This window comes from Chamaea fasciata, unplaced genomic scaffold, assembly GCF_029207755.1.
Source record: "Chamaea fasciata isolate MVZ Bird 193981 ecotype frontalis unplaced genomic scaffold, bChaFas1.0.hap1 SCAF_7, whole genome shotgun sequence".
Lineage (NCBI taxonomy): Eukaryota > Metazoa > Chordata > Aves > Passeriformes > Sylviidae > Chamaea > Chamaea fasciata.
In genome coordinates, this window is record NW_027094092.1 from 55,999,148 (window position 1) to 56,023,042 (window position 23,895).

At 40.4% G+C, this 23,895-nt stretch overlaps 1 protein-coding gene across 8 annotated transcripts in view; it reads left to right on the plus strand.

Annotated features, from left to right (window-relative positions):
- ESR2 (estrogen receptor 2) overlaps window positions 1–23,895 on the plus strand; it is a 46,576-nt gene that overhangs the window by 12,347 nt on the left and 10,334 nt on the right. For all 8 annotated transcript variants that reach the window (XM_066188991.1, XM_066188987.1, XM_066188993.1 and 5 more), the window contains 4 exons: window positions 3,502–3,974; window positions 8,173–8,348; window positions 11,195–11,311; window positions 19,228–19,527. In XM_066188991.1, coding sequence (XP_066045088.1) covers window positions 3,502–3,974; window positions 8,173–8,348; window positions 11,195–11,311; window positions 19,228–19,527 — 1,066 coding nt within the window. The remainder of the gene's footprint in view (window positions 1–3,501; window positions 3,975–8,172; window positions 8,349–11,194; window positions 11,312–19,227; window positions 19,528–23,895) is intronic.

A 23,895-nucleotide genomic window follows, 5' to 3' on the forward strand; every position in this document is an offset into this window, starting at 1 on the left:
AAGACAAGAAACCTTTTTTTTTTTTTTTTTCATGGAGAACATTCATAACATTTGGTTTCTTTCCCTACATCCTCATTGATTGTGGTGTCATCCTCTGGGTACTGGAGCTAATGAAGCTGCTTTGTGTCAGAAGTAAATCCTGCCTGTAGTGTCTTAGATTTGTGAATGGTAAGTGTTACTCAAGGAACTGGCCAGAATAGCTATTGTTTACTTAATAATGGCTTTTCAGTGTTGAATATCTTGCTAAGCTAAACTGACTTCAGTGGATTGAAACATTTGCAGGCTCCCAGGAGTATAAAAATAATAGACACCTGTTTTGTTTCTGTGTCTGTTAGAGATCTAGTGCAGGGCTGATAGACTGCATCTAAATAATGTACTTTATCATTGAATCTTGCTTTTTAAATCTTTTTTTCAGAGGAAGAGGGAGTGTTGGGACAGGAGTTCACTTTAGGAAGTAGTTCCTTTCTGTTTAATGAGAAGTGTTTAAGATATGAGGACATTATACCAAGATGGAACACATTTATTAGCCTATTGCGCTACTTATTGTAATCCTTTCATTAAATGTGGTTGTGCTTCCTTCTGAGGTGTTTGTGGAGTTTGTTTTCTCAAGTCTCAGATCTTGAGATCTGTCTTCTTCTGTCTTCAGTTCTTCTTTAAGACACACTACTTCACAGTCTGGCAGCCAATTTTTAGGACCTTCTGAGAAAGAATGCATGATTTCAGCAGTTTCACTTTATTTATGAGGCTCTGGGCTTCCCATTTTAAATTCTCTGGGTGTCAAGAAATTTGACCATGTAGACCCATAGTTTACTGTGGCTAGACTATTTCTGCTACCCAAGTTAATAATCTCAGGTCAATACTGTTATTTTTTCACTACATTACAGCCTGCTGAAGACCATGAGTACAGTTTTCTTTAACCTGCTGGACCCCAGAGTCTCCTTCTCTTGTAAATAAGTTATGAGCAGTGTGTTTTTCAGGAAGGCTGTACTGACTTCTTAGTCTTGTGGGAGCTCCTGCCCCTAAAACAAGCCTCACTCTTGCTTCTGATAACTTCTGTGTATATTTCTAAATACTGTGTGTTGCCCTTTGGTGACAGTATCTCCTTCTGCTAAGCAGTCAGTTATCCTGCACACATGCATTAGTAGATTCCCTCTGCAGATAAACATGACTCAAATCTCAGCTGATTTCTGTTCATAAAATTCCACAGTAGCAGCAGCTCTGTGTTCTCTCTGCTTCTACGGTGTACAGGCATTTATTTGCTAAATACTGAGGGAAACTACACAACCAGTTGCTTGCTGCAAAACTGTCACAGCAGAATGTCTCTAGCTGACTGTAACAAAGATGTTGCCGTGATGCTGCTCAGGTCCTTCTCTCCAAAGGGTTTGGGGTTTCCCTGTGCTGTGTGCCCTTCCAAACGAGGCAGAGGGACAAAGTAAGCACAAACAGCTTTTGTTGGATGTGCCAGATCCTCTGGCAAAGTGCCCATGCTCATCCTGAATACCTGCAGCCTCTGAGACTGCAAGGGGAGTACAGCTTTGCTTGTACTGAATCTTTAAATGTGTGTTGAGTCCAGTGGGCTCATTAGGACCACTCATAATAACCCCTGAAAGTACTCCTGATTATTTTTTTTTTTTTTTTTTTTGTTCCATCACTTGCTTCTAAAAAATTACCCACCCATAATCTGGGAGTAAAAGCACCTTTGGGTTTATCAGTGGTTTTTTTGCAGTGGAGTTTGCAGAATGCCTGTTTTTTCCTGGAGGAGGCTATAAAGCATCTGATGGGGGCAGATGAAGCGTGTAGGTTGTGTGAGGAGTTTAGGTCAGAATCCCCTGCTTTGACTGCTCTGAATTCCAGTCCAAGAACTGCTGGACACAAACAGCTGCTGAGATATCTCATTTTCCTGTTTCCCACAAAGGAAAAAACAGCAGCTGGGTCTGAAGCGCCTGAGCTGATTTAAATGAGTTTCTGATTATTTCTACACATATCTTCAGTTCCATTGCCAGAGTGCAGAGTGAGGAAGAAGGAAGGACTCTCAACTATCCGTATTAGTCAAAAAGTCTATTTCTTGCATTTTCTGTTAATGCTTCTACTCTCAGTCCTCATCCTAGAGGAGAAAAATATTTCAATGCCCCAAGGTGGCATACTAGAAATGCCATTGGGCTGAGGACTTTGGGGACAGGGAGGTTGCTGGTACTTCTACAAACCCGTGCTTGAATCTTCCTCATCTTGCTTTATGGTCATGTGAGACAAAAAAAAAGGTAAGAACATTTAGCATCTATACCTTGGCCACTTGTGGAATAGCAAAGCTGTGGGTGAATGTTTAGTTATCCTGTGGTTTCTCATGTTAGGATCTTATTACCATATGAAAAAGTACATTGTGATATCAGTTCAGGGGGGTGAAACTTGCTATTTTGGATAGAGAATTGTTTTGAATTGCAAACTATGTCTGTCTTCAGAGATGGAATGAATTGCAGATGAAACTCTTAGTGAAGAATAAAGAAAAAAAAAGTTTTAAAATGCTACAGCAAAATAATGCTTCTAGGAAAGGAGTCTGTCTCAGGGGGATAAGTTTGGTGGGCTTTTTTTTTTTTCTTTTAAGAATTATTTTGTCTCTTAAATAAGTTGTATATGCTTAAATCTGGCAAAGTGTATTTACTGTGGGCAATTTAAAGTCTTTGTTTTGATAGCTGAGTCAGATGGGAGAAAGGACAGGAGGTAGTTGGGATGGGGAGGGAGAGTTGCAGGGAATTTTAAAACTCCTGGGCCTTATGAAATCATTCAAGTTTTATTGTCAGCTTTGGAAATACCTGCGTTTTATGACTTCTACTTTTCCAATGGCTCTGTTCAGAGGTGCCGTATCCAGGGACCTCTCAGTGATGAAGTTGCACTGCTTGATGACATCCACTACTTGTCTTCCTCCTCTGTGTAGAGGGATGTGCAGTGGAGTTCTGGATTTGGAAGGTATAGGGGATATACATGTGCGTGTGTTTGTCTGTTTTCAAAATGCCTGCTGTTACATGTTTGTGATGGAAAAGGGAAGCACCCTGAAGTACAAGGCTGAAGACTGTAGTGCAGTTAACAGCAGGAGATGGTGAGTTGTTATAAAGAGAATTGATTTCTCCTCCATAGCTGTGGACCTTGGGGTAATTTTATCTCTGATGGAGAGCAGATTTACCCTGGTTGTAACTCCTGTTAAGATCCAAGTTGTTGCTTTCATCTTTCGTTCAGGCAGACCTCAAGTAGTTTTGTTCTTAAAATTATTATTATTATTTTAAGGGAGTCTGAATCTTTGTTTTAGCCTTTATTTTTAAGGATATTCTAGAAAGCTTTCTTTCTCTAAAAGGTAGTAAATTTGTACATTGACTATTTAAGTGCATTTGGTATGTAATCTGTTTTAACGAGATGTTTTTATGGTTTACTGGTGCCTTTTTTCTTTTCTATAAAAGACTTAATGCAGAGCTTTCTTACTTTTTTTTTTTTATTTATTCTTTATTGTCTTAGGATGAATATTTAAACAGCACTCTTCAATCTTGCTTCAAGATGTCCCTGTGCACATCTTCTCACAAGGACTTTTCTCAGTTGCTGCCACTTCAGGATATTGGATGCAATAAAACAGAAATTAAAAATTCACCTGCTGGTGTCATCTCTCCAGTTCCTTACAGCTGCAATCAGTCCACGCTGCCAGCAGAACACAGTCCAGTCTACATTCCCTCATCTTACATGGAAAACAGACACGAATATTCCTCAATGGCTTTCTGCAGCCCTGCTATGGTGAATTACAACATTGCCAGCAATTTTGGGGATCCAGAGGGCGTGACTGTGAGGCAAACCTCTAGCCCCAGTGCGCTGTGGTCTGCTCCTGGCCATCTGTCCCCTCTGACTCTGCACTGCCAGTCCTCACTGCTGTATGCAGAGCAGCCCAAGAGCCTGTGGTGCGAGGCACGACCCATGGAGCCAGTGCTGCCCGGGAGCAGGTCAGTGCTGCCTGTTGCTTTAAAACTTGGCTGAATGTTATTTATAGCTTCCTTAGCTCAAGTCTTTTCTTTTTACATTTGAATTCTGTGTGTTGGCTCCTCTGAAAAACAAAACAGTGCCAAAAAAACTCCACTAGACACCAATCAGTCCTGGGAAGGGGGGGGGGGGGGGTGGTGTTTGTTTGTTTGTTTTTAATGTAACTTCTGGAATGTAGTTTTTTTCAATACCTCCTTAGAGTACTATACACCAACACAGAGCATTACAAATACCTTCAGCGTGGGAACAGTTTACATTGTGTAAACAAAAGTTCAAGACTGCTAGGTACTATTTTGCGTAATAAAATTAATTATGCTCTGACAGATTAAGTCCTTCACGTGAAAGAGGTAGAAGGTTCATTCTTTTTTGTCTTTTCATACAATATTGTTTGAATTCATTTTTACCCAGTTTTTTTTTTTTTATTTTTTTTTACTGGTTCTAATAGAAGTGAAGGCTTTTTGTTAAGGTGAAATTCAAAGAAAAGATTTTCTTTGCTTTTTGGTTTTGGTATAAGCAGTCACACAGCAGCATGCATCATGTTAAAAGGGGGCTGCTGCTGTAAAAGCCTGACTTTGTTTCTTGGTGCTGTTCCCAACTCTGTAAAGTTGTTGTGAAGAGCAAAGTCACAGGCTATATTTTCAGCTGACAAGAAACTCTTTGCAAAAGCACGTTCTTGTTCTGCACATTTACCTGTCCTAATCAGCGTCTGGATCATCAGCTGATGAAATTGCTCCATTCATGGGCACAACACTGTTGGATGGATAAAAACTCAGGGTGTGCAGGTGCTGTTCCTGCTTCAGCAGCTCTATGTTTATTCATAGGCCTCCTTATTTAACTTCAGCAGTCATTTGGAGTAGGAAAAATAGTGTGTCCTGGCAACAGTTTTAGTTCAATGGTTAATAAAGGATTTGTGCTATTTTTGAGACTACCCACACTCCTTCTGCAATGGGTGGGCTTTATGCAGTTCTGGAGTACAAATATGCTTTCAGTGTAGATGTGTGGATTGGGAAAGGCTCCTTGGGTAGCACTCACGTAGAGAAGAATTCCCCAAGCAGCTTTGATGTGTATAGGAGTAACATCCAAACTCTTAACCTTTGGTTAAGGTTCCAAAACTTTGACAGCCCTGGGAAGGTTAGTGTTTGAAGCTGTCCAGGTGTTGGGACAGCAGCTGGAATAACCCAGGAGCAAGAGCACCCTGTCTGATGCTCTGCAGTGCCCTCCCTACTACAGAGAGAAGGGAGTTTAAGTAAATAAGTCATCAGCTATTCATAAAGTTATATAAGGACTATTGCCCATGCAGCTAATGATGACCTAACTTGAAGAGAAATCAAGAAAATCTGGAATATAACATCTTTTTCACAGAATGGTTTGTATTGAAAAGTGTCTTTAGGACCATCTATTCCAACCCCTCTGCCATGGACAGGGACACCTTCCCCTAGACCAGGCTGCTCAGAGTAGAAGGATGACCAAGAGTAAATCAGTGACTTCACTTTAAGTGAATGTAGCGGTGTGAAACGACTCCAGACACCACCACAAGTGAACTCTTAATTCTTTTTTATAAAGGTAGTATCTCTATATAGAGGCCACAGTCATAATTTACAGACAGGTACTAGGAGGTATAAAGCGATAAATCTTTCACTGTGTGGTTCCTCAGTAGCTGCCAGGGTACATCCCCTATTTTCCTGCATCCTTTGGTGCAGGAGCATTGTGGGCATCCATCCAGCCACTTCCAGCTCACCTGCAGGACCTGGCAGCTCATTCCTCTGCTGAGCATCCTGGGCTGCCCCAGTCCTGCAGCAGCTGGGATGTGGTCTCTACCCTCGCCTGGGGCTGCCCTCTCTGGGTTGCCCTGTGGGTGGAAACGCTGTGGGAGCAGCAGAGTCTCGGGGTATGGGATGTTTACCTGAAAGCCCTGACTGTTTGCAGGATTTGTTGTCCTCACTGACAGTGGTGACAAACTGATGAGGTTTGAGCCTCCTGGTGTCCTGCAGCTGTCGCAGACGAGTGACTGATGCTGCTTGGCCCACAGGAGGAACTTGTTCCAGATGGCTCCGCTGAGTGCAAGTTTGCCAAAAGTCTGAGGAAGCCTTGCAGCTTGCACGTGTGAGGGGTGGCTGTCTTTAAACTTTTAAGCAAGGAAAGAAAAAGTGATTTTTAAAAACACTTGTCATGACTGGGAGGTAAAAACCGACAATCCTCACCGAGATGTTAGGGTGTGTGCTTTTTCTTTATTTTCATCCATAACCTCAGTGCTTTATCAAGGGAAATAAACATTTCTCCACAGCAGATCAACAGTCACAGAGAGGCTCTCCAGCTGATTTTAAGCCTCTTCTGACCCCCACAATTGGATAATGATTCCCAAGTTAAGCTTAAAAACATACCTTTTTTACTAATGTGAAACACCAAATTACTTCTGCTTTCAAAAACAGGGGAATAGGAAGGAATAGGAATGCTTTTCCCTCCTTGCACTAGCAGCATTTTAGGCATGTGTGATACAGCCCCTTTACTCTTGGGGTGAATTCCCCCTCACTGGTCTTCCCAACATGGCAAAGAGGGAAATAACTCCGTGATTCACCAACCCATTAAAGAGGTGTGTGTGTAATCAGACCGAGCTTGTTAAATACTTAAACACTCCTCTGCCCTGCTGTATCTGAATGAATTACCATTTTTTAAATGTCTCTCAGTAACTTAATTGTACAATGGATACCTTAATTTTTCTGTTTTGAAATTTGCTCTGAGAAGCACCTTTTCCTCCTTTCCAAATTTTTTACCAGGAAATTGGAGCACGTTCTCCTCAAAAACTTATGAACTTGATGGTTTTCAGTTGGCATGTGGGTGTGTTTGTCCTTACCTCCTGTCATGAAACCAGCACAAAAACTACTTCTAATATATTAGCTTAAGCCTCTGTGACAGCACTTTCAGTGTGTTTCCAATATTCTGTTCTAAACTTGCCCTTGTTCTGTAGAAGTCATAAACCATGCTACCTGCTGTCTTATCCTAACTGATTTTTCTTCTCCTCCCTAATCCTTCTGGAAGGTGGGATGAGGAAAATTTTAGAGTTCCTAAGTTCTGCCTCTATGTTTAAGTTTATACCTATAAGATGACTATACAGCATTTCTTTTCTCAGACTCTGAGCTGCTCAGAGTTTGCACATGACACTATTTTCTCTCTGTCTAGAAATTGTATTGACCCTGAAAGCACGGTGTGCAAAACCCATCAAGAAAATTAGGTCCAGATAAAAAGGATACAATGGGTGTACTTCCTATACCCAAACCCAACATGACTGATAATCTAAGTTCCTTCCCTCTGGTGTTTGTTTACAGGATCTTGGTGTCAGGAATTGGCTGGTTTTTCATGGGTTTTTTTCCTGTTTTAATTTTAATCCAGTCATGAAGAATAGTTCCTGTATGTTGGAGTTCTTTGCAACACTTATGATGTCTATAGCTTACTAATTTTTATAGAGCTAAAATTTTTTTAACGTATGGAAGTATTTTATTAATTGTGTTTCTTCATTCTTCTTGTACTCAGGCTTCTTTTTGTTTAGCATTATAGTGATCAACATGGGCTGTCACTTTAAACAGAAAACTTTGTCTGACATCATGAGCTGATCTTGTAGGCTGAGATTCACACCTCAGTTACTTATCTACAGAATGTCATTGGATGAGTAAAGCTTCATGTAAAGATTAAATACTGGAGAATGGATGTGTGTTGTAATTTTGCCTTACTAAGAGGACAAAGCAACTGCAGCTCAGTTCATTGTAACGTTTATAATGTCAGTCTGAGATATCTGAGTTCTCCTTTTCCATGTGAAGCTCCCAAGAGGCGTAATCTACTTGATTCACAAACTCCTGGACTTGCACATTTCCAATAATTCTTCAAGACCCATCAGCATTCCATATGATTTTCCCAGGGTTCATGCAATTGATTCAGCAGCAGTCCAGTTTTATGCCTAAATCTTTCTAGTGTGTCATCACTGGGATCAGACTACATGCTTTAAATTATCTTGTCAGAAAAGGCTTAGCAGTGTTTCACGCTATCCTGTGTTCAGCAACATGAAGGCTCTATAGAGAGAGAATAGAAGACAATGGAAAATTATGAAACTCTTTGCAGTGCTGTTTAAATTTTTCCTCTTTTATAACAGATGTTTTTCTTTTCTATCAGAGAAACATTAAAAAGAAAAATTAATGGCAATGACTGTACAAGCCCAACTGCAAATAATCCTGGCTCAAAAAAGGATGCCCACTTCTGTGCAGTCTGCAGTGACTATGCTTCAGGATACCACTATGGGGTCTGGTCCTGTGAAGGCTGCAAAGCATTTTTTAAAAGAAGCATTCAAGGTAGGATAAACAGGTTTTGATAATTTTGCTTAAATAAATTGTTTCATGTGACCAGGGGCTGCAGCAGTTGACCTATTAATGAGCTGGTCTGAAATCCTGGTGTCTGGTGCTCCATGCTGAAAATAGAGCAACACATGATTTGACTGTTTCATCTCTTGGCACTGATCTTATCAAGATCTGGAAGCATTACAGAGTGAGCAATTGATTTCTTTAGAGAAGATGTGGAATTCATAGCTCAGTGAGGCCCTGCAGCACAGGCCTGGGTGGGATGGCACTGCAGACCTGTGAACCTGATGGGGGTTTGTGGCCCAGCTTGGTTGTAGTAATTGAGAATTGGTTGTCATAGACACAGTAAGAGTAGGAAATTATCTGGAGACTTTGCTTGCTGGGTGCTCTACTTGACAAGAGTCTCTTGCCTGGAGCTGTTGAGTCATAGTGTATAATATCTACACACCATGGAGGACGGAAAAATAAGTGCAGCATATATCAGGTACTAACCTGATTATTGTTAGCGCTCAAGCCTCACTCCTCAGAACCTGCACTGCAGTATCTCTTACTCTGCCAGATCTCTCTATATAATGCTTCCACTTCCCTGTCTGAATTCTTAAATATTTGGTATTTAGTTCAAGTTTGCTGCGTGGCTGCAGAGTGAAGTAAATGTGGGGCTCCACGTTTGCTGTCACAGCCAGTGGAAGTCACTCAGGCACCCTGTTGCAGCTTTGGGGCACTTAGTTTCGTTAACCTTGGCTTAGTCACCCTGATCTTTGGCCTCATCTGGGATCTTTTGGTGGAAAATCATTTCTATTGACATTGGCTGCTACATGTGGATACGAATGGAGAAAATGCTGTTGCTGTTTGATCTTTAATATTCCTCCTCTTCTTCTGCCTGCAGAGCCTTTAGTAATCTTCAGATATTTTCTTTTTGCTCAATATAGCAGAGATGGTGCCACTAGGAGAATCAAATTTAATTCAGAGCTTGTTTTGCCTTTTCAATTCAATGTGTGAATTCTGCACAGGTGAATAGCAATTTCTACAAGCTGGCACAAGTACTTTCAATTTTTAAAATAATTAAAGCGACCTTTGTGTCCAGTTTGTCACAAATGGAGACTGAATTTCATCTCAAGGTGTTTTCTGTCAAGGAAATGCTTTGCCTGCTTTGTGTTGCTCACATGTACTTGGGCCACCAGCAAGTTACCCACTGTGGTCTTTTGTACACCTCAGTGTACCCTGTCAGGTAATGGTGTTTGTAATTCAAATGAAAGAATAAAAAAAGGGAAATAAAAGAAAGCCAGTTCTTGGCATAAAACACTATCACACACTCAGTTGCAGCAGTTGTTAGGCAGGATATTGTGTATTAAAATAGAAAACTTCTGGGCCTGCATAGACCAAAAATGTGGGGCTCATTAATTAAATTAAAATTAGAAGTATGACTGAGCAACTGTGTGTGGTCTCCTTGGCTTGTCTGAGTTTGTTGTGTAGTCTGTTTGTCCCACATCGCTACACATCTGCCTGCAAGTTAAATTATCCCAAGGCCAATTCCCAACAAGAATTTTCAATCCCTTTATACTCCTGTGTGCAACAGAGAGCTTCCTCCTCCTCCTCTCCCTCCATGCTGTGTGAAGAGTGATAAACAGTAATTTATTTTTCAGTTGTATCTGCCAGTAGGAAATGGGACAAACTGTAACATGATATCTTCTTTTTTAAATTGTCAGTTCAAAAATTCAAGGTTAAAATAATTCTAATTTTGCATGGCAGTAGTCACAATGCTTCAGTTAAATAATTACTCTTAGGGACATGAACTCTTGGATTTGCACCAAGTGGAAAAAAAAATCACTCTAGTAGCTGTATTTTTCCCTGATGTTATTCTTGGTAGGGAAAAAAAAAAAAAAACAAACCCAAACCAACTTAAAAAGCAGCCTGGGAGGAAAGATATTAAGAAAAGTAAATGAATGAATATTTTTGCATCCTTTGATAATTGCTGCAAGAGATAGTTCCACTATTTGGCAGGAGATCATTCAACTGTATTTACACCAGAACTGTACCCAAGTCCAGTTTACAGTAATAAACCTTTGGACCAGATTACTGATTAATGAAATACAGTAACGTAACGGGGTTTGGGTGGGAACGAGGTGATATGGGAAAGAAAAAGAAAAGAACAAAAGAGGCTGCAGTGAAAACTAATGAAAATAAGATAAACACTTGTCCAGAACATCTAAATTACACCCTCTAAATTACACAGAATATCTAATTACTTTCACCCTCTGCTTGTGCTTTTCTTTGTAGTTACAGGATGCATTATTTCATACCAGTCTGCTTTCTATCTTGGCCTTCTTTTTCATTTTGTTAACTTTGGTCCAGGGTCAATCCTCCAAAGGCTTCTTCATTCCTGGAATTCACCACGTCAGAGTTCAGTAAATAGACCTGTAGTTTACTTAAATCTTTGCAGGACTGAAGCTGCTCTTTTCAATTCTGCTGAGGGGGAAAAAAAATTAAAATCTGGTATCTGCCAGCTATAGACTCCCAATATGCAGTAAGAAATTGGAGGTTGGGAGAAAATTTCCACAGGAGTGTATGTTCCATTTTCAAAAAATTAGTTGGTTTTAGAAGATGCTTGGTTATCTGACAGTCACCACTATAAAACTGAGCAATGCTGCCTGGTTAATTTGGAGGCCACAGGCTGATGTTCATAACATGGGATAAATATGCATTTTTGCATCAGTTAAATTAAAGGAGCTTAGATACACACACGGGAAGAAGCTGAATTGTTTAAAGTCAAGAACATTCCTGATTCGGTAAAGGACCAGGATGGTTGGAAATGTTGAGTTTTCCCTCCTTGGCCCCTGCAGGACACAACGATTACATCTGCCCGGCCACCAATCAATGCACGATAGACAAAAACCGCCGCAAGAGCTGCCAGGCATGCCGGCTGCGCAAGTGCTACGAAGTGGGGATGATGAAGTGTGGTGAGTTTGGCATCTCTGCCTTCTTAGCTTGGGTTTTGCTGCTTTTGGTTTTTTCTTCCCTTCAGCCAATCCTGTAGCTTTTTTCCCCTTGGGATCCTAAGAAGGCACAACAACTAAAGCAAGGTTTAAGCAGGTTTTATAGGAAGGAAATAACTGATTCTTAAAGCTGAAGAATTATCATTTTCAGGAGAAAACCCCTGGAAAGGGGCAAGGTGTAGGTTAATTAACCCACAATTCCACCTCTGACAGAGGCAAGTGTGTGTGCCTCAGGAGGAGTGTAGGAATGAGACCAGCACCTATGTGGAACTACTGCTCTCAGCTCTCAGCTTCCAAAAATTAGCGGCTGGGGAGGGACACTAGTAGAATGACAGATTTTCCATTGTCCCTCTTTTTAATCTTATAAAGGTTTAGCATCTACAACATTCCTCAGCAGCTTGGCCACCCATCCTGGGAAGAACCAGTCCTCTGGTTGCCAGACTTTTGTGGGGGGCTTTGGTGGGGCAGTGAGGGGAAGGCTTGTTCATTTTTTTGAACAAGCTATCTTCAGATGATGCCCCACAGCTCTTCCACTAAAAAGAATAATGAACAACCACTGTTTGTCACTGCACCACTCAGAATTACTCAGCCTTTTCTTTCATCCCTATCTCGTACTTACAGCAATGTGACTGCAATGCAGTTGATCATTTACTGATGATATTTTAAAGGTTACTTCTAAGAAAAAATTATTTGAGGAAATATTTCAATCTAATGTATATTTACAGTCAAGGTTTGCTGTTTCTTATATATTCCCCGATGTATGTAATAGAAACAGGCTGGGAAAATAACTCATAAAAACACTGAAGTGGGCACGAGAAGGTCCCTGTGCTTGTTTGTCCATGATTTGCAGGCGTGCATCTTATTTCATCCCATTTAATGTAGTTACCTATTTTCTGTTTCAAAACTAGACACCATTTTCATCCTCCCACAGCTTTGATCTGAAGACTGTGAAATATGACTTCTTTCATTAGGAACATTCTTTAGAAGTTGTCTGCATTTATTGCTGAACAATTAGTGTCCATTTTTCCTTGCAACAACATTGTATTTTAGCTTAGAGGCTCCTCTTCTCTTTGTTGTTATAGGCCTGGTTTTGTTTAAGGACTGAATCACATCCCCTCAAAACCTTTGTTTTAGTTGGCTAAATAAATGAAGAAAACTTTTCCTCTTGCAAAATAGGAAAGTAGATGAATCTGGAAATCATCAGGGTAGCTTGTTCCTCCACCTGCTCTGGGCAGAGATAACTCAATTTGCACTTGGATGTCCAGAATCATGGACAGCATTCCGGTGACTCTCCTCACTGCAGTACCACTGATACATTTCTGTTGCTGCGGGAGCTTTCCCCTGTGCATAGCCCAGGATCCTATTTGCCTTTTTCAAGGTAACATCATGCTGGCAGTTCATGATCACACCATGATCTGTTATGACTGCAGCCTCCCTGTTCATTTCTAGCTGTTCACTCACAGAGTAGAACTGAAATTTCAACTGTTCCTGGTATTATTTTTGTGCTCCTGAAGTACATTTAGTTTCTTCTGCTCAAGTCAGATGCTTCCTTCTCTGTGAAGCTCCTGTCTATTGCTGCAGTGATGATGCATTTCAACTTTATTGGTGTTCTTACCTCCAGGAAGGAAAGCCTTATGCCTGCAAATAATCCTTTCAAAATCTTGCTTTCTGAATTATGCCGCTGTCATTTGGTCATTTTTATGACTCAGAATTTTGCTCAAAGTTTTTCCAAGGGAGGTTTCTATAAAGCCTCAGTTCTGAAGTGGGAAAGGTTTGGTGAAGATTGATTCCAGAATGATATTATAAGGTAGGCCTCCACAATGCTTGCCTTAAATTAATCCTTTTATTCTAGCTGTCCAGAAAGTCCTAGTGTGTGATTAAACCTCATAGGCACTGTATAATTTATTACAAGTAATAAATTATAGTATGCACTTGTGTCCTAGCCTGTGTTCCCTTGAATCTTGTCACATATTCGTAAACATGTTTTTTTTACAATAGGGATTGTCTGCAGGACATTGATGACTATGCCAGACAAAAAAAACAAAACAAAACAAAACAAAAAAAATCAACAAAAAAACCCAAAACAAAATAACCACCAAAAAAACCCAACAAAACCAAAACCAAACCAGATTGAAATTATAACTGAGGAAAAAAAAAAAAAAAGTAGTTTTAAATAATTAGTTTTGAAAATAGTAGCACTAAAGCTTGAAACTCAATAATTTGAGAGTCTGAACAATTTATTTTCAGAAAAAAAGAGCATAAAAATTACTCAGAACTGTCTGAGTCACCTGATGAGTTAAGTGGCACCTGTGAGTAATGCCTGGTGTATGGACACATGGTGACAGACATTTCAACCAGACAGATTTTAAGGCAGTATTTCTTGCATGAAATGTAAATGCCATTTCCTGCAGACCAGAGAGATTATCTCTCAGACATTTTCTCACAAAAACTGTGCTCTAATATAAACTTTTTATTGTAGAAAGCCATAAAAGAAAACACTTTGTTTTTAATGAAGGCTTTTCTGCATCTCTGCCCCTTTCTGAGGTCACTTAGCGAAAGGATTGGTTCACATCTGCTGAAGCCCTGGATGGGGTAGAATGGTTTGTGAGCGCATTTCTGCTCAGTGGAGACTTGTATCCAGCAGAAGTGATAAAAGAAGTTCAATTGCCACTTTGTAGTTTATGAGAGCTCTTCATAAAATATCGGCACCATTCTCATCACATCTTTAAATCCTTGCTTTGCATATTCTCAATAGACAACTCGAGAAAAAACGCACACATAGGTACTTGTGTGTTTAAAACACGTTTCTGTGCCTACATGTGATTAAGGAGTACAGGCCACCTTCCATGCAGTAGGAGACGGCAGAAAAGTGTTGCTCTACAGCTTCTCGGTCTGAAATTCTCTTGGATCTCGTGGCCTTCAAAAATGTTAAGAAGTCAGCCCAACAAGGCCACAGGTATTTTAGCGAAGGCCAGCTTGGGGGTGCCCTGTATTTAAGGTGATACTGGATTTTCTAATGAAATATACATCATTGCCAAAAACATAAGAGTGGTAAACATTGCATCTGCTAATTCCTCTGCAGGAAATCCACATTCCCTGCTGTTCCGAACAAGGAAACTCCTGCTAAAATTTGGCAGTAGGACTCCTAACAGTGGTAGAAAAATAATTGTCTAAAAATTTGCACTCTCATCAGGAACAAAGAAAACAGAAAACCTGCAGTAAACTCTGCCCAGCAAACTTGAATAAAACAGATCAGGATAAAACTGATCTTCCCTTGGAACCTTCTGGTGTTTACCTGGGGAGCTGAAATGGACTCGGACTGTTTGTCAAAGGCAATGAAGAAGAGGGGAGTTGCTTCATCACTTTTCACTCCTGGAGCAGCTATGCCCTGCTTTGCTTTTGGTTTGCTTCCTGAGGCTCAAATAGACTTTCTTTCACAAGGAGTCTTCAGCTTCCCTGACTTCTATTTCCCTCCTCTGCCCTGCTCCTATATCTTTTTCCCCATGTGTCAGTTCTCAGCATGTTAAAATTGTTCCAAAGAGAAAGCTCCTTTCAGCCACAAGTGAGGAGGCTGAGAGGCCACACTCAAAAATGATGGAGAGATGCTGCTCTTGAATCCTGGCATCATTGACGAGTTTGCAGGAAGGAAAAAACATTTCTCTCTGGGCTGGTTCATGATTTGGCTGTTTCTCCTGTGTGTGGCTGCTGTGTGCAGTTAAAATACTGTAAAGTACTTTTCACACAGAAAATAAGTGGAGACAAAATGTTTCAAGACATTCTCTGGACATCAGACGTATTAATTGAATTTCAGCTTTTATAGAAATCGCAATACAGATGGCAACTCCTTTGTCAGTGGCTCTACTCTTGAGAATTCAGTTTGAGAGTCTGCTCTGGAGAATGTACTTACCAGAACATTTGCATTTGCTTTCAAAAGTGACTGGAGTGATAATGATTTACCAATGTGTGCTGGAGCCAGTTTTAAGCTCACACACTTTCAAAAACTGATTATAAAATATTCAATGGTAGAGTCTGCAGTTGCTACAGAACTGGTTAGTTACAGGAGCCATTGCCAGGGACCAAAATCAGTATGAAGGGCAAAATGCCATGGAACTGCCCACCATATCAGACAGCATTTGTGATTTTCAGAGAATTTGCAAAGCTTGAAAAATAGTGTGTTTCACTGCCAGTAATACCTGCTGTGGCTTGTTCATGGCTGAGTGAACAACGGGCTCATTTTAATGACTTTTTTTTCCAATGTGCCTTATTTCTTATATCTTGGGGTCATTTACTTGTGTTCTGTGGTGCTGTAGCTCAAGGTCTTGCCCTTGGCCCAGCATTCTCAGCTGAATGCAGCAATTTTCTTGCACAAAATAGCTCTAAATAATGACAGTATGTTAGGAAGAATGAGGGATTTGATCATTTTGCACTTCTGCAATTGCCTGAATTACCTTTATAGAAATGAATATTAGATATTAAGTAGAGTTAGGGAGTTTGTGGTAAAGTCAAAGATAGTCCCTAATCTGGGAAGCTGCATTTTATTGCTCTGCCTTTACACACCTTGATCCACATCTCTGTATCTACTTAAGCAAAACATTTGGCTGATTGATAATTATTTATAATATATAGCTTTATAAACACTTATACATGTCTGTTGCATGCTAATAGATGTATAGGTAAAATTTCTTAGTCCTGCCTAAACTTTGGGTTTGAATAGAAAGCAAAGAAGCTCCTTTATGTTGTTGAAAATTGCTGTTTCAATTGGAAAATCTGGTGTCTTCTGCTCTTTCATTTGGCTAGAAAGTTTAAATGTAGCTTTCTTTGTCCTTAAATGCAAGCAGAAAAAAATAGAAAGCATTTATAAATGGCATCTCTTTTAACTATCTTTTATGTACACTGCTCAGTGATTCAGCCTACTTCTGCTTTGGCAATATAAGGTGAATAAAAAATACCACAAATAACTCAGAATCTGCTTTGGTTGGGTTTTTTCCCACCTTGTTTTTGTCATCAGTTATATTTTCTTTAGTTGCAACTTTTTTATGCAAAAATATAATACTCCTAGTGTGGCTTTTTGCACTGGTAATGTGATTATAGAAATTTGGTTTATGTTTTAAATGGAGCATATTTTATATAGTAAGAACTGGTTATATAAAAAAAACCCCTCAATTCAGTTAAATAACCCAAAGTAATTTAAAGGAGTTTGCTAGTTCCCACTAAGAACTCCCCACAGGTATTGAAATCTTTAATACTCTCAAAACCATAACCTGATTGAATTATCTTTAGATGGAGCACAGAGTACAGCTGTGCAGATGGAAATTGTTCAAGATTTTGTCAATTAGAACAGAATGCTGAACTACTTTTAAAATTGCTTTTAAATTTGATTTCTTTGATAGTCACTACAGTATCTGCTCAATTATCCATGTGTTTATATTTTCTGTATATTTATATAAGCTCAAATTTATATTTATAGGCTATAAAATGTTATTTAAATATCTTTACAACAGTGAATTGGAAAGGACAACTCAACACATGTCACAGAGCATTTGGTATTTTTGGATAGCCCAAGAAAATTTTTACTCTACCCTGCCCGTGGCTTTTATTCCCTCTGCTATTTTTCTTGTTCTGTATTTCAGGGTGCCCCTGGGAAATTTGCTTCAGCTTTCTAAATAGTGAAAACAATGTGCTTTCTTTCTTTGTGGTTATGGCCTCTCCCATTCTTTGGATATCAGAGTCATGGATATCTGTAGGCAGAGCACCCTGGTTCCTGGCTATCTCCTCATCTGTCTCCAGCTGCACTGTTGTTCCAGTTGCCTACTTCACTGTCAGCCTTTACTTTTTGTCTTCCCTGATGGAAAATGCATACTTTCTGTGCATTACACGATTTCAGAACAGTCTGCAGCCCACTGCGCCAATCTAGTGGGTTTTTTTGGAAGCTCACAAACCACTTAAAGATTTTCCTCTTGACCTTTGTGCATTAGTCAAGAAATGAGGCTTAGCACAGAGTTCACTACATTATCCAGCTGTCTTTGTAGAAAATAGTCTATGCCTTGGTGGCCTTTGGCCCTCTTCAGGAAGGATTTGCCCAGAGTGATGGTGGAAGAAATTGCTTCATTACTTCTGTAGTTCTGCAGGGAAGCTTTTTTTGATATTTTCATCAAGTTTCATTCCATGAATCTACATAAGATAATGTGTCACGCTCTGACTGTCCCTGCTGGTATGTTATCTTCCCTTAGTTGCTGTTCATCTGCTCTGGCAACTTTTAGCTAGTTGTCATTTGGCTAAACACTTGGTTCTACAAATTATTTATTTCCTTTGATCCATTACTTGTGCAAATATCCTGTCTGCACTCAGTCCATTTCATCATACCCATATCCCTTTTGAAGTTGCAAACCCATCCTTTCTCCAAATGGTGCAGGTCTAAAGCTGGACTTGCAGCTGAAAAATACTCCCAGTTCCAAATGGCCTGTCCTACTTGGATAGTTCTGTGCCTGAGGTCTGTTCATTGAACCAGCTTTGACTATTGGTCTTCTCCAATCTCTTGGATTTCCATGGAAAGCATGCTCTCCAATACTGAGAACCTCTTAAATGAGAACTTCTTTAACTTCCTCCTGCATCCTACATGGTTTACTGAACAGCAAGTGAGAGAGTGAGAGCCACGTGCACCCAAAAGGTCCACATCCTAAAAGTCATGGAAGACTCTGCTGGTCTTTGTTCAGTCAGGTTGTTCCTGACTGACCTTCGCACTCACCCCTCCTGCAGACTGACCCAAATGCTGATTGACAGCTGCTGAAGAATAGCCTTCTGCAGACAGAACTCCACACAGGGTGTTTGCTCTTAGTTGTAAATATCTGAATTCCCTTTGAAGAAACTTCTGCTGGCTCTTTGGGGCATGAGGAGAAAATGGGTTGAATCTTATGAATCCCTGGCTGAACATCCAGCTAACTCTGAGGCCCAGCTGTGCTTGTTCCTGAGGCATTTAATCTGTAACATGTACCAGACTTTCAAGTCCTTTATTCCCCTAGCTTACATATAAAGCAAAATTTACAACCAGCTATCTTTATTTGCCTTTAAAAATCTGATTTATATCTTTTTGATGTCAATGGGAGTTTTCCACTGGACTTTTAAACTGAGTTAACTGTTGTTCAAAACCAAACATTTTTAAACTTTACTTTTGTTTAGTAGAATAAACAAAACCCCTCAGCTGCAGTCAGTGGGGACAAAGTTAAGTCCATGTTGAATGTCCAAGAAACTTAATGTTCAATATTAGAACATCCAATATTAAAGGGTTTTCCCCCCTTCTCCCCAAACATTTGTGACACAGCCGTGGGGAGCCAGATATTATGAGCTCCTGGCAGGTGTGTCGCCTCTGGGGTTGGCTGGCAGCCCCAGAATGGCTTAAAAATATTAGTGAGATGGTACCAGTGGAGGTGTTTGAAAAGCACAATGTTTTAATTAAGATGAAAATAACAAACAATGCAGAACAAAGGAAAAAAGCCATGCCAGAACAAGGCTAGAACATCCCCAAAATGCACCGAAGGCTTTTGTGCTCCCTCTTAAGTACCTAACAACTGAGGGAATTCTTGGCATCCTGCCCAATAGAAATAGCAACAGGTTTGGAGGCACAGCTCTAAAGACCCAACTAGATGTCTCTGTGCTGGCACGTGGCCAAATAAGGCAAGAAAAGTATCGAAGTCTTTGGGTTTTTACCTCATAAGCAAGACAAAGAATGAAACCCAAATCCCTTCCTAAAGTGGAAACCGCTGCTACCGTGGGGTGCAAACCCCACCACTGGGAGGTGCGTTCCCACCCATTTGGGTTTACACAAGGGAGGAGAATTCGGTGTGGAAAGCTCCCCAATGCCAACCAGGTCCCTCTCACGCCAGGCTCACGAAGGGAGCGCTGCGGGTACCGGATCCTGCGGAGCCACCGCAGCGCCGAGGACCGGGCGCATTGCCTGGGCCGGGCCAAGCGCTACAACGAGGCGGCGACGCGGGTGAAGGAGATCCTGCTGAGCACCGTCAGCCCCGAGCAGTTCGTGCTGACCCTGCTGGAGGCCGAGCCGCCCCACGTGCTGGTCAGCCGGCCCAGCAAACCCTTCACCGAGGCCTCCATGATGATGTCCCTGACAAAGCTGGCCGACAAAGAGCTGGTGCACATGATCGGCTGGGCCAAGAAAATTCCCGGTGAGAGATTCCTTGTTTCTGTTTTGTTTCAGTCGATGGTCTTACCCGTCAATGTGTCCTCCTCGGCTTGGCGTGACAGAGTGTAATGGTTTCACTCCTTTTTTTCTAAATTCCTGTTTTCTAAATTTAGTGTAGTGGTGGAATTTAGTGTAGCCGCTGGAATTTCACCGTGCTGGAATGTCACCAGTCTGATTGTCTACCATAATCATTTGCTTTTTCTGCTGTGAGATTGGATTAGGAGAAAAGCAAAGCGGGCTCAAACTCAAAAGGTATAAAGATAGATTTATTACTAAACACTAAAAGAAGAAAATGAGAATCAAAATGAAACCTTTGAAACACTTCTCCTCCTCCCATAATTGTTCACTTTCCCACTGACAACATAAAGAGACAAAACCTGGAACTCTTGGTCAGTTTACCACCTATAAAATAGTCTTTCATCAGTTCCTTTAGAGAGAGGTCTCTTTTAGTCTACCATGGAATTTCCCCACTGACAACACAGAACAGTTCTCTTGTGGGTTTTAATTTTAAAGCCAGTCACTAATTGGTTTTTGCTATCCGTGCTAAGCCAGCACACAGAGCAGCACAGTAAGTGCATGGTATAGAAGCCATGCTTTCTATCCTGCTAAGTAATGGAGAGTTTGTTGTTCTCAGTAATTAACCTGGATATTTTTTGGTTTAGACACAATGTAACCCATGACTTGCTGTCTATTCTTACTCCAATACTTGTTAATTTTGCTACGAAGCAGAGGTGGTATTGTATGTAATTTCTACCTCAGCTGTAAATACCTGATTAAGCTGATTTAGGAGGTTCATTTAACACCCATTTTTTTCCTTGAGTCCTGATAGAAGATTTCTAGTAGTTGTTGATAACTGAAAGGGGTCCAAGTCCTGGGTGTCTGCAATAGTTTCATTTGACAGAGCTGCTGCAGAAAAATATCAGTGGAGCTCGGTATTGATTTCAGATTTATCATGTGAACTCCTTCAAAACAAAAATCAGTAATGGTTCTTTTGGTTGTTGGCAACAAAAAAGAACAAGAACATACACTGCAGTACAGCTGCCTGGAATGTCTCGAATATGTCCACAGCATCATGACAATGAACCTTTTAACTTCTCACGAACCAGAAATGGTGAGCATTTGGAATTCCTTCTACATGAAGTACCCATGACTGAAACAGGCAGAATAAAAACTAAAAGTGTGATAAAAGCGTGCAATAATTGGTGGACTCTCATAGCAGCATGGGGCTTGGTCCTGAGCTTCAGTTAGAATGCACTGCTGGGAGCCAGCACTCCATGGATCCTCTCCTGGATTTTGCGCTGATGGATTCAGAGTGTGCTGCTGTGTGCCCTGCCCTTGACATGGTGTGCACTGTAAAGAGCTGCTGCTGCTGAAGAACACACATGGGGAAAACATGACAGGAACCCTTCCCTCCAGAAACACAGCGTGTGCACAGTGCAGGAAGCAAACTTGGAGAAGAATATTCCATTTAATCCTTAAATTAGCAATGTAGCAGTCAGGGAAGTCCATCCTATTTCAGGTCTAGGTGGAGTGGCTGATGTGCTTCCAGCCCCAGCTGCTGAACACATCTCCCAGGGGCAGAGCAGTCTCAGACACTGTGTTGGAGGGTCCAGGTGTGAGGGTTTTGGGGTGTGCAGATTCCAGGCCAGCTGCTGAGCTGCTGGGGAGATGTTTGCACCCCAGACCATCTCAAGCCACACTGGACATCTGCAAAGTGATGATAGTTTTAAAACATCACACATTAACAGCAAAACTGAGAGCCCAAATCCTTTATCGTTATTTTTCCTGGCTTAAGAAACTCTGAAAATAACTGTGAAGTAAGTAACCATAAGGGGTTAAATGGTATCTGTTGCTGTAATTTCTTGTCTAATCATAAAAGTGTGATTAAAATGTGCCATTTCAGAGGACTTCACTTAATTATATTTATCTGGTAGGAAATGAATTGTAAAGGAAAACCAGTCTTAGCAAATGGTTTGCTCATTTGGAGAAAATATTGCTCATTTTAAGCAATATATCAGTGGGAAACACCCCCCCCCCCACCCAACCTTTTTCAATTTCTGATTATTATTAATTTCTATTTTTTAACTCAGAGACTTTTTTAGAAAAACAAACCCACAGCCCCAAACCCTCAGCAGTTAAGATTAATTATTTTTATTTTTTTACAAGATCAGTTTCCAAACCAACCCGAATTTTGGCATCAATCACTTTTAGTTTATTTTCAACATGTGTCAGAAATAAAAAACTTTCTCTTGGCAGTAAGAGAATTGTATAAAGAAAACCCATTGAAAGCAATCAAACCCCTTCAAAACAGTTCCTGGGAATGCTGACACTGTGTCAACTCTGTTTATTTTTTCTGATCTCTCCTGTTGCAGGGAACAAAAATAAACAGCATTGTAGAGCAATGCCAAAAATAGATGCTATGTTTAATATGCACCAATTATAAGTGACACCGCCGTATTGGAGCATTTACTTCAATGTGGATTGGTTTTTTGTTTTTCATTAAAAAAACTGTGATGACTAAAGTTCAGGGCATGGAATTTTATTTTTCAAAAACTCTTGCCTGAAGGTAATCATGTCCATCCCTGCCTGGCTTCTGGAGGTAATGTCTTAGGAATAAAATAGAGAGTTCTCAACTAATGGCCCAGTGAACAGTAATTTTACTTTCTGAAAAGCTGAATATTTGCTTTTGTGCACCTGGGTTAGAAGCCCATTTTCATCTCCAAGTTATTATTGGATATTAGTTTGACACTCACTGAGGGTGAAAAAAAATTATGTTTCCTTATTGTATTAACAGTAACTTTTTGCCTAAATAGGAAAAAAGCATGTTAATATTTTGTGGATATTTAACATTTAATGACAGTTTTTTGTTATGAATTTTACTCTGTGGCTGTATTTTTTGTTCTGGACTTTCAGCCTAATGGATTATATTTTTTTTGTTGCTCAGTAAAATAGAATCTCACGTCTGGATTTTTTCCCTCCTGAATTCCAAGTATTTTAATTCTTGGTTGTCAGGCAGCAGAACACAGCCTCTGTCATTTCCTTTTGCCTTGTTGACCTAGTCTAAAAGAGTTTAACACGGCTCATTGCTGAACCTGTATTGCAAATCGATAAGATGTTGTCACAGTATCGAAATTTGGATTCATTATGCAGCCTAGTGTGCTGCTGACCAGAGCAGTGTGTCTTTTTCTAGTTTTTACACATCCAGCACAAGTTGGTTTTTTTTTCCTGTCTGTCTTAGCAATTGATAATTAAATGATAAGGAATAGAGCCCACAGTCTAAAGGACATGTAATACAGTCAGAGAAAAATTATTAGTTTAATGTAGTCTGGAGGAAATTAAATGGGGCTCCTGACACTGCAGTGAAAGCTGTGGTGGCTGTTTGTTGTCCTGGATCTTTGGAGCATAAGATTGTTAGGAAAAAGAGAAGCAGAGTCCTTCTCTACTTCTGTGTTCAATGGCCATAGCTCCTACTGCTGCTGCTGCTAATGTGAGTTTAGCAGATAAATCTGGATCTTCACAAACCTCTAGATTGAGATTGAACCCTGGGACTTGGTCTGACATCTCACTCAACTGAGAGAGTTTTTGAACCTGATAATTCCTTGTTTATGGTAGAGAAATTAGTACAAGCCAGTGTAAATGTTTATTTAAATATACTCTGAAGTGTCTTTGGGCTGTTGTTTCCCAGGAAATTGACGCTGTCCGTTTTTGTACTATTTCACACTTCCATGAATATTTTCCTAAAAGTAGTTTTAAATGATGAGCGTGTGTGGCAGATAACTGTTGTTGGCCGTCTTGTAGTAAATTCTGTGGTGGAGGAATCCAGGAGGGAAGGTACCACTCCTGGGCTCCTGTTCACCCTTATTATAAAATCAGAGGCAAGGCTGTACCAGTTTTGAAAAGCAGCACGTTCAGCGATGATAAAAGTGAGCATTGCCCAGTTCATGTCAGCCCCTGGCTGTCACTGACTGTCTTCCAGCTGAGTAGTGTAATAAAATAATACAATGAAATCCGTGAAGCTTTTGTATAAATTACTGATAGAGAGATTCTTTGGCAGCCCAAATATCCCAAATATCCTTTATTTTAAGTGTATTGTAATACCTCAGACAACTGGGAAGAACTTCAGGAAGCCTGTCTGCCATGGCCAGGCTGTAAGGGTTTGTCACCACGTAGTGTCAGAGATGCCAGCTCACCTGGACACGGAGCACCTTTGCCAAGGGCCCCAGCTAAAGAAGCTCAGCTTTGAAAACTGTGTCCTGATCTTGTTTTTGATCACTGAGCAGCTCTTCATCATATCTGTGTTTTCTTTTTTCTTCCTTGACCGAGCAATCTGTTTTCCCACTCATGTTTTGAT